General features: G+C 44.7%; 1 protein-coding gene across 2 annotated transcripts in view; it reads right to left on the reverse strand.

The window, feature by feature from the left end:
* Positions 1–8,229, reverse strand: part of IDUA (alpha-L-iduronidase) — a 46,063-nt gene extending 37,834 nt beyond the window's left edge. Inside the window, exons 1-2 of one of the 2 annotated variants that reach the window (XM_030968075.1) lie at positions 8,046–8,229; positions 4,751–4,873 (exon numbers count right to left, since the gene is read on the reverse strand). In XM_030968075.1, the coding sequence (XP_030823935.1) occupies positions 4,751–4,873; positions 8,046–8,170 (248 nt within the window). In that variant the 5' untranslated portion in view covers positions 8,171–8,229. Of the gene's footprint in view, positions 1–4,750; positions 4,892–8,045 lie in introns of both variants that reach the window. The other variant, XM_030968074.1, reaches the window with a different exon arrangement.
* Between the last annotated feature and the right edge of the window lie 3,056 nt (positions 8,230–11,285).

An 11,285-nucleotide genomic window follows, 5' to 3' on the forward strand; every position in this document is an offset into this window, starting at 1 on the left:
CCTCACAGCTGTGATGCAGCACGTCCCTATCTTCCTACAAATGCCTGCCTGGATTCAAAGAAAAACAGGAGAAAATAAGGGTAGGGTGGGAAGGTAAATCTGCAAGTTTTCTTGAAGGGGATTGATGGATCAGTCAGAACTGCCTGGCTGGTCTTCTCTGATGCAATGCTAATGAAGTATTACAAGTAACATACATGGGTCAAGTAAACAGAGTAATGCTTTGCAACTTGTGTATCCCTCTATGTTGAAAAACTTTCACCACTGTTTTTACATATTACAGATGTTGTGGGGGTTTTGTTTGCTTGGTGTTTTTTTCCTATCATATTAATCTTTGACTTGAGGTCTACTAGATCATGTTTTCTGAGGCTGGTTACTTTCTATAATAATTTGCATTGACTGCTGTTCATTATGCTTTAGTCATCAGTTGTATTGTTGTATATACAGGCTCTCTCTTCACAAATAAGAACAGATTTGGATTTCCATTGTAAGACAGCATGCAGTGTTCTGGCCCATGGCATGGGCAGAATATTCTGTTTCATATTCAAGTTTATAATTACCTGCACAAAAGGTAAGACAGCTGTGCTCACTCTCTCTCCTTTTACATGTCAGGCTCACACACCACCAAGCATGGAAGGAAATTCTATCACAGCTGTGCCTCTCAAAACTAACAGACTCTAGAAATAGGTTCCATATATACAGAAACCATTTCTTTGCCATCCCATTTAAAAAAAAAAAAAGTCAAGTCAACACATCATATGACTTACTTCAATTGTTTAGGTCACTGAATGAAAGAAAAGTCAAACTGAGGTTCTCTAGGTGCTCCAGAGCCTGTCTGGCTCTCAGAAACAAGTATTTTCTTAGAGGAAAAGCAGTGCACTTCCAAAAGACCAAAAATATCTTCACAAGGACTATGACTAGCATAGTATCAAGTTATTCAATGCTGGTGCTTTCACACACTCATTGCGTAGGAAGCCTATCAGCTGCACGCTGTTAGTACTGCTAAAGCTGCAAAACCTCACAGAAACATCTGACACGAGATTAAAGGACTGACCATCAGCAATATTTTCCTGTCATAAAACAATCCACATTGTTATTTAAATAGCTGACTTGGTATGATTAGCTTCTTTCTGTTCTAAAAGGAAGTGAGCAGGGCCCAAGGACAAAAACTGCTTATTATCTGCTCTTGTTTGTAACCATTCTTTGATCAGGGAATACGTCTTTTAAGGTCCTGTTTGGGCCTAACAAGGCAAATGGGTTGATAAGAATTATCAACAGACAGTATCAATATAGACACTCTTAGGACACTGTGCTGTCCTAACAAGCTGTCATTGGAAGTCAAATAAAACATCCTACCAACCTACACTTTTTCTAGCTTTATGGATCCAGCTACCAGCATGGAACACAAAGAAAAAAAAAATGCAAATATACCCTTAACTCTAGATTAATCTCATTTTAAAAGAACAAAAAAAAAAAAAAAAAAAAAAAAATTCCAGGGGAAGGTGTATCCTTGCAAGAGTCTCTGGAGAATAATGCAGAGGATAAGAAAGTAACAGTGTGAAGTCTCTTTTTCACCACATTTAAGTTGGTACCAAAGGATACCTAAGTAAAGAAACTTCACTACACATAAGAGGAAAGGTAAACTTTAGAATTTATATATGAAAAAGAAACTATTGGTCAGAAGAAACTGTAAGAACAATTTCCTGGTTTGGTTTTACGGGCAGAGCTGGCTCACAATCAACTGTGTTGGACAAACAAAGCATGGAAACAGCCTCAGTGCTATGCTGTAGGGATTCTGGCAGACTGTGAATTATTTCTAAGGAGTATGTAAAAGGTAACTAAAAAAAGCAAGCCTTTTTCTGGTACATCTATGTTTGCTATACTGAGTTATACTAAGATTAAAGATATGAAGATTGAAAATTAACAAAAACTACTGATTCTCTTCTCTCCTAATTTACCAGAAATTAGCTACCATGTCTTGGAGAGGAGCTGGGGATAGGCAGGTAATTCCAACTAGGTTAATACTAATATTGAAATAAAAACTGTTATATGCCTTTTAAGAAATGTTATATGCTTAATGTAGGTTGACTGTATTTTTGTTCACTGTGATGCCTTGTGATTTACTACGTATCATGTATCCAATAGATTGCAGTAACTGCTACATAAAAATGGGAAAGGATTCTTATTGTGGACTCTGTGTGTGTCCCTTGGAACTGGGCAAAGAGCCGGAGTCTTCAGCTCAAAGTGTCCTGTCTTGTTGACTGGTGAAGCATGGCCGGAATGTGTGGTCTAGGTGTCAAAATAGCTGTATTTACTGGCACTAGTAACCAACAACTTGGGAACTGTCCAGTCCATGAAAGACATCCTGGATTTCCCCACAATCATGAACATTCCTGTGTCACAAGACCAAGACCAAGAGACAAATGTGTGCTACTGGCTGGAAAATAAAACTAGGAGTTCTTCAAAAACAGTTTGCCTTGTGGTATCCTTTCAAAAGTGGCGAAATAATGGGCTGACTCCAAATAAAGACAAATATGAAGAGGGAGGGCTTGCTGTACTAGAAAAAATTAAAATAAAGGGATGCACTTGGTATTGGGGGAGTAAAAAACCTAATGAGAAAGACCATTACAGAAGTGAGAAGGGGCAGGTGGCAGTCTTTTATTTAAGCACATCTATTTCTTGGCAGAAACATTTATGGCACCTTTTTTACAGATGGTGGCAGCTGTGAAGAAAAGCAAAGCCTCTATCTGCTAGACTTCCACAGAGGTCCTCTGTTTTTCCTAAGGGCTCTTCTTCAGTCAAGTGCCCACCTCTACATTCCAAGGAGTGTTCTCTACTCATCAACCCCATGATATAAGACAATTCTGCACTCAGATGGTTGCACTCAAAGCCTCTTTCCACCCTTCTAGAAATCACTGGTTCAGGAAAAGATTTACACATGCACAAAATTAAGCATCAGCACTGAACTTCTCTGCTCAGAATTGCATTTCTGCTCCTGTTGGTTTTTTGAGTCCCAATGTTTGTCTGCAGGCTCTATGCCCCTTCCCCCTCCAAACGTACTGACATTTAGTCCACTAGTTGTCCTCCCACAACTCACATGTGTTCTTGTCCCTGACAAATGAACATTTTTCTGTAAAATGAGAAGTTTTAGCTTGGTTCTAAACAGTAGCAGTTTCTATATTCTACATGTCAAAGGTGGGCTAAAGATTGAGGCTGGTAGGGTAGAACCCTACCTTTGAGACACTAAAGCTTTTTTGGAGACTTCTTGATTCATTGCTATGTTTCCACAGTCCGAGAATTTCAATTGTGTCAAGATTGTATCATACTTTTTTTAAAAGGCTTAGTGTTTCAGTCCCCACAAAGGCTGAGCAGAATCCATGACAGATGCATTCCTCTCCCTCAGCCAAGTGGAACACCCAATTCAACACAATGGCACAGCTAAGAGGGGCTGCCAGAAAGGATTCTGGGCTCCAAGTGTAGATGTGGCTACTTTCTTTCCACAGGTACTCATCGGTTTTTTTTTTACGTGAATTGGTTACAGAAACCTGAAAGACCCAATCCACCTCCCAGGAGAAATCTCTAAGACAGGGACTCCTTAAGCCGTGAGCAGGGATGGCTGTCCTTCATACTGGTTCACTCCAAGAGTACATATTCCACAGTCCAGTGAAAGAGGGAGACACACACACACGAAAAGGTGTTTAGTGGAAACTTCAAGAGGGAAAGAAGAGAGTGAGGAGCTCTGTTACCTGCTACACTCACCAATGAATTGACAGACAGAGGCCACCCTGGGGTACTGATGCAATGCTTACCTGTGTGCAGGACTTATGACCACCTTTATAAAAAGCTGACATACACAAGCACACCCTAATATCGAGAAAGAAAAATTCTGCTCCTAACGCACACTTTGAAACTTCCTACTCCTCTGCTCACATGCCATTTTCAGCATCTGAGCTCTCCTTCCCTGTTGCTTCCCCAAAGCAGTAAATTCCCATTCTTCTGTGTCTGGGACAGTAGATGCAACAATAATGAGGACTGTAAATGTGCTCAGCTCAGCAAGAGTCTGGGCCAGGCAGAACTCTTAAGAGCTATTACAATTTTTCATGGAGTTTTTATGGTTTGTCTTTCTTCATAGACCAATTGCTCCTGCTCTAGGCATCTGGCTATTTGGCTGTTCCCACTAGGCATCTTCATATGAATTTGTTCAAGCTGAGTTTAAAGGGGCTTGAAATGAATTCCAAGTGTTCTCCTAAAGTCTGACATATACTTCCCTAAAACTAAAAATGCCATTTTGTATATAAAACCTTTTGGATAGGGTATTAACTGATATTACCCAAATCCAGCCAGTTTTAATTCTCACTACCTGTCAATTAATGCAGTGCACATGTGGCTTCAGGAGGCAAAAAGTAACTTTTAAAATAGGCAGAAGGGTTAGTGGCAGCTTTCATTTGGACCTCTCAGTAAGTTAGGCATGTATCAACCTTTGTTGGACTTTTTTACTGTATCACACCTCCTACATTAAAGGACTAAAATGTAAGCCATCTTTCTAATCCCTCAGATTCTCAGTAGAAACTGTGTCTTTCTTCATCTCTTAAAATTCCAGAATTATTCCCATCTGTTGGAACTTAGCTGACTTCCACAGAAGCAAAGACATGCCCAGATTGCAATTCGGCTAAGATAAACATCAAAGTGAGTGCCTGTTGGACCCTTTAATGTGTCACATTTTCCCAGACTTCGACTTGAGGTGTATGCTTACCTAAGAGCAACTAATTCCAGTAACCAGTGAATCCGAACTTGTTCAATGCCACCATGTGGAACAGAAGAAATGTAGGCAAGGTTCAGCTCTTGGTCATTGCTCAGGTCAAACAGGTCAGCACGGCTGTGAGGTAAAGGAGGGCTTCAGAAAAAGATGGACAGAAAAGAAACACATTGAAATATTAAATAGCAGCTCCACTGGGCATGCAAAGATTCCTATGCTACATCCGTACATCACCTGCATGTTCCTACATGACATGAGGAGCACTGCCTAACATGAGACGAAAGCAAAACGGAGTTGCAGGTTATTTGGGGCCAACTGGCTATACACATTGTTTGGCAAAGAATACAACCTGGGTGCATCCAGCACCATGCTCAAAGGAAAACTGTCGCAGTCATGGCTGCACAGACAGCAGCCTCAGGCAACATGGCCAGAGGAAACCATACAGTGACAGTTGCCTTGTCTCTGAGGAACTAATCATAAAGGAGCTCACTGTCTTTAAGGCTTTACAGTGGAAGTCAGACGTGCTGACGTCTGACGCAAGAAAAATATGGGCTTGACCTTCTTGATGAAGCTCATGCAGTGACATAAATTCTTTCTCTGCTGTGGATGCTACTACACTTTTTTGAAACAAAATTAGATGCTCAGAGCCTTCATATTCTTCAGCCATGTTCAGCTAACCCTTAAGCATTAGAAAGCACAGGAGTGCGCAGTTTGAGGCTTCTATGTTTGATTCTGCAAGAAGTTTAACAGGCTCAGGGCTATACAGCAACAATCATATCAACTTGACTTTGATAATCTACTTATTCCACTGAAATTAACATTACACTGTGGCAAATTTCTGTTATTCCAATCTCCACACATAAATACTGCAAGATGGAGATCTCAACCCCACCCTTCACAAGTCAGCAACTCAGATTGCTGCATGGTTCACTGAGTCTGGGCATCCTTAGGGACTTTCATTAAGCCTCCTCATATTGTGCACATTCTGAATGATAAAGCATTTTTATGACAAGAAGGATAAAACAACACTGTCCCTCAGGCTTGGTAAAATACATCCATGTGTCTTCACACTGCAGCAAGAGATGACATGTGCTCTAACTACATGCTATATACAAACTGTTTAAGTCAAAAACTCTTGTAGTCTATGCCTTGCCTGTTGTAGTCTGTCTCGTATGACATTGACCAGACTTGTACTGACTGTAACTCTGCTAGGAAGAGTCACTTAAGTCATCCCTGCCTACTCTGTACCCATCCATATAATCATCCCGCCACCAAGGGCACTGCTGAATGAATCTCTCACTGCTGAATGAATCTCCTACTGCCTAACTGTCTGTGTACAAAGGAAGAAACGCCTGACCCACCTGGACAAGAACTTGACACAACAGAGATGCTGCTGATCTATTACCACATCTCCCGCAAACTTACCTGAAAGTTCAAGTCTTTACACAAACCACATCCATTTAAAATGCTTATTACAAATCAGCCAGTATATACGTGAGTCCCTCTCTGCAGTTTCACCAGCATACAAGGCACTTAAAAACCATCTCTGTAAGATAGTTTGAAGTCACACAAGTGATACTGAGAAATTACCAGTTCCATTTTACTAAAAATATATCAGCCATTTGGATCTTTTTAATTGTTCCAGTAAATAAGAACAACATTAACTATCAGATTCTGATGGAGTGCTTTACTACTACTTCGAAATTCAAACTGACTTCCAATCAATAGTGGCAAAGACAATTATTTTTGCTTAGTCCGTGTTGAATAAACATTCTGAAATTCACACCCCGTTAGAGAGAAATCTTGCAGAAACTGTGATGGGATACAAAAGAAAGCTGACAGAATGGTGGGTTCTGTTAGCGGTGCTTTCAGCATCTGTCCTTTCCTGTTCTGAGTGCAAAGTGCCCATCTAAAAGAACTTCAAGCCTTGCTCCCAGGTTTTCTCAGCTGTTGATCCACAGCTGGACACTTGCCCAGAAAAGAAGCTTTAGTAGCTGGAACTCACTTGTGCCACTGCATGAGCTTTCAAGGGATTTTCAGAAATACTAGTGTTGGCCAGATATTATAAAAGAGTAACTGCTGACCCATGGACAGCCTCTGCCTCTGCTACTGCTACTCTGTCTTTCCTTCACGTCTTTCATGTTTGCAGCTCTCCAAAGTTTTTTACACAATTAAAACCATGAGTGCTTCATTGGCTGCAGTTTAAATGAGCTAAACATACTATTTTTAAGGCAGATTTTCATTAATGTTTCCTAATATTAGGGAAAAAAATTTAAAACAAAACAAAAAAACAGAAAAGAAACAATGAAAGAAGAAAAAATCCTGAAAGCCCAAACATTTCTCTTCATCAGAATGTATTTTAGGTCCTGTTCTGTTGCTCCCCCCCTTGGAAACCTAAAGAAAAATATTTTACATTTTTTCTTAGGGGACCTTTATGCATTATACAAAAATAGTGCACAAAGTCCTTCTTTCAAAGCACATACTCATTCCATCCCTATTGCAACTCTTTTCCACATAAGTGTTATTTAACCCACTGTATGCCTAAATGAAGTAGATCAGAATCACTTTAGAGTAAGATACAAGCATGGCAGTGGAATATACCACCTCTTGTTTTCACACCTGCTAGAAGCTTTTGGTAGTCTCACTAAACCCAAGGGCTGTTCCAATCCCAGTTAGCAAAGCAAGACCAGGCTTTCTCCGAGAAGCTAAGCACGACCAGAATACAGGAATTTCTGCATGGTCACCGCCTTCCCCGCTAACTTGGGTCAACTTGACCCACTGGCTGCATCTGGTGGTGCATCTGGAAAACGTCTGTCAAGAAGAACAAACTCCTAGAACTATCAGTCTTTTGTTTGGTAGTACTAGAACTCTCTGAAGTTTTTCCTGGGGCCCTTTAGAGGCCCTTGGCAATGGAAACACTGAAAAGTAAAGGGAAATGAGTTCTGAGTATCAACACATGCACTGTGCTGGGGAAGGAGATGGACTTTACATGCTCGAGGGGGCAAGGAAGAAAGAGAAGGGGAGACAAGGCCTATTTTTTGGCCAGTTCACATTAACTGCCACATCCCACATCCTACCCTACACTGCGGACCTGGTCCAGCACCAGGCTAAGCGCTAAGGGGCAGCAAGGGCCCTCTGACCCCAAAACAGCAAGTCCGGGAGAGCCTCGTTTCCTCCTGGAAGGCCGCGTCCGCACGCCCTGGGGATCGAGACGGCGGGCTGCGGCCGAGGCGAGGGCCGAGGAGCCTCTGCTCAGCGGCTCGGGGCCCGGAGCCGGGCGGCGCGCGCTTACCAGAAGCCAGTGCTCCTCCAAAAGTGCTGCAGGGGCCGCTCGGCTCGCCGGGCATCCACGTACACCTCGTACGCCGCGGAGCCCGCGCCCAGCGGCACCAGCAGCAGCCACAGCAGCGGCCCCATGGCGCCGCGAGGGCCGCGGGGCCGGAGAGCGGGGCCCCACCGCCGCCCGCCGCCGACGCGCCAGGGCACGCCCAGGGGCCCCGAGGCCCCCGCCCCCGGAGCCCCGCGGCCGGGGGCTCCTGCCCACCGCGCCGCTCCCGAGGCGCAGCGCTGTGACCGCAGTCGCGGCGCCGCCGGCTCCCGGGGCTCTCCCGCCGGCGGTGCCGCGGGGCGGCTGCGGCTCACCCGCGTCCCACACGGGGGCGGTGCGCACCGCCACGCCCGCGCTCCCTGTGCCAGGCCCGGGAAGGCCGCGGTGACGGGAGCGGAACCGCCCTCCTTCCCCGGAAAAGCGTAGGAGCCGGGTGGGAGGTGTGTCCGCTGGCGACGTGTAAACCTGTTTATTGATCTCGGTGTGTCGAAGAGCAGCGTGCGCTCTCAGCCCAGAAAGCCAGCTGCATCTGGGCTGCATCCAAAGCAGCGTGGGCAGCAGAGCGAGAGGGGGGATTCTGCCCCTTTGTTCCCCTCTGGTGAGACCCCACCTGGAACCCTGCATCCGGCTCTGGGATCCACTACAGGAAGGACGTGGACTTGTTGGAGCAAGTCCAGAAAAGGGCCGTGAAGTTTTCAAGGAGACTAAAGAACTTCCCGTACACAGGCAGGCTACGAAAGTCGTGGCTGTTCAGTCGTAGAGAATAACAGATACAAATTGAAAGACGAGAAGTGTAGCTTAGTTATTGGGAAGAAATTCTTTACTGTGGAGGTGGTGAGATGCTGGAACAGGTTGCCCAGGGGGGTTGTGGATGTCCCCTGGCACTGTTCAAAGCCAGGCTTGACAATGTCTTGAGCAACCCGGTCTAGTGGGATGTGTTCCTGCCCATGGCAGGGGGATGTTTGTACTAGATGATCCTGAAGGTCCCTTCCAACCCTTAACATTCTATGATTCCATGATTCTATGAAGAGCTTTAAGTGTGATTTGTCACGCACAGCCTGCAACTTGATTCTCTGAATGGCTTGTTTGCTACCATATATACCTGAGGAGTTTTCCATGAGGTGTGACTCTTGTCTTCAGGGTCATTCTCGTTTACCTATTGTGCCTTCAGGAATCTTACCAAGCCTTCCAGGCAAGGAATACAGTTCTATGCCGCTAGCTGCACCCTCAGCTGGGACAACAGCTGCCTTTGGGTGAGTGCTGCTGTCTGGGCTTCAGTGAGGGCTGGTGGCATTTTGACTGCCAGAAAGGGTGATCCATGACAGGAGGGCCTTGCACCCACCCAAGCTGGCTCTTTCATTAGCCTTCCCTTCAGACGGTTAGATTGGAGGAGGTTAACACCTGACAACCAAACACCATACTGTGATTTTATTCTTATTAACACCAACCCTGCGCCTCTCTATAAGTGGGGAAGGTTCATTGTGGGGCCAGCACAAGATGCCAACAGTTTGAGCACCTAGCTGTGATGGACATGGAGAGGAACCAACAGCTCCATCCCCAGTCAAAGACTTGGACAAAAATTTTAGCAAAAAGTCATTTTCAAGGAGAAATCCCCTGAAGCCCATAGGTTCTACCATAGACCATTCCTTTTGAAATAAGGAAGGCTTGACCCTTGGAGACCAAGCTGACTTTTCCTCAGAGACTGCTAAAACAGAACTGTTGCATTCAGTTTGGCTGATTTCAAAGTCCAATCTGGAAGACAAGGTGTCAAACCAATGCTATGCTCTTTTTGGCCAGGAAAATTTGGCTGTCCTCAGACATGTTGTAGAAAGTCCTGAAACACCACAAAGCCATGCATGTAAAATGGTGCTGTGTTGACCTTTTAGAGAAGTCTCTCTCAGAGCTCCAGGAAAGACTGTTCCTGGGGCTCTTGTCAGGGAGTCTGACAAGAACATGACCTCCAGAGCATTTCCAGAAAGGTCCTTCTCAGAGATTAAGGTAGGGGCTAAAGAGAATGTCCCCCTTGTTTTCTACAACTTATCCCAAGGCATGGGCAAGTGCTACGTGTAGCACACTGGCCGCACCAGGCCTGAATTTGGGTGACAGAAGTAAAACTCCTGCTAAAGCCTCCATCACCCACAGGTTTCTCTTCCATGTCTAACAAAGCAGCTAGTAAGATTTTTAAGGTACTTTTGAAGAACTGCAGTTGCCCACGGGAAATCTTTTCTGCTCACCACAGCTGCTCTGGTGTCTCCTGCCAGGGAAAGAAAATCCATCAGAATTATCTGCACCCTGTGAAGGAGCCCAGTACACCTCTGTTCCTAAAACATCTGAGGGCTGCTGCAGGGAGAGCAGCTGGGAGCATATGGCTTGTGTTTTCCCAATCACAGTAGTCAACTGAATCAACATGTTCTAGCAGCATTTGCAGGTCAGATGCCAGGCTACACTGGTGAAACTCCCTTGCCTGCTCTGCAGTCCTCCCAGTCCTCTTCTTCCAGGGGCAGCACAAATGCCAAGATTACCTCAGATTACCTCCAACACACAGTTTTCCAGGTTTAAAAATCTGGTTCATAGCTAAACCCATATGCTTAGGTTTCTATGAGCGTGGTTCTAGAGAAAATCAGGCAGAGCCATGATAAAAACCTTGGTCAAGGTGACCAAGTGAAAAAGGTTCCCCTTTTTGCTTTGACTTTCTGCTCCCCAAGGGCTGGGAAGTACCCAGCAGCAATTTTCTATGTAGCATTTTACCAGTGAGATTTCCCACAGTTGTCACTCCCATCCAAAGTACACTGGGGATTTTACCATAGACTTCTTCCATCTTCCTGCAAAGACCAAGTGAGAGCTCTTCCTGTACTGAGGCATTCCTGAGGAGGCACAAAGGCATGAGGAATGGAGAGCAGCACTGTTCACTGGCCCTTTCCAGTATATTGAGGCTGACCCTTCCCAGCTGTCTGGCCAGCTTAAAAACCTCCAGTGTCTCAGACTGGGGAGATGAGATGTAAAACCTATTACTCCTAAACTGAATCATTCTTCTGAGAAAGAGTGCTTAAGGCATTTAGCCCCAACAGCTCTCCCGGCAGCATCCCTGCATATGTTCTGAGAACATAGACATTCCGGGCTCCTTCAGACACATGAAGGAGTTGGTAACTTCCTGCTGCATTTTCTTTCTTTGTGAAGAGGTACCTGCACAATGCACAGGAAATT

The sequence above is a fragment of the Camarhynchus parvulus genome, chromosome Z (genome assembly GCF_901933205.1).
Source record: "Camarhynchus parvulus chromosome Z, STF_HiC, whole genome shotgun sequence".
Taxonomy (NCBI): Eukaryota; Metazoa; Chordata; class Aves; order Passeriformes; family Thraupidae; genus Camarhynchus; species Camarhynchus parvulus.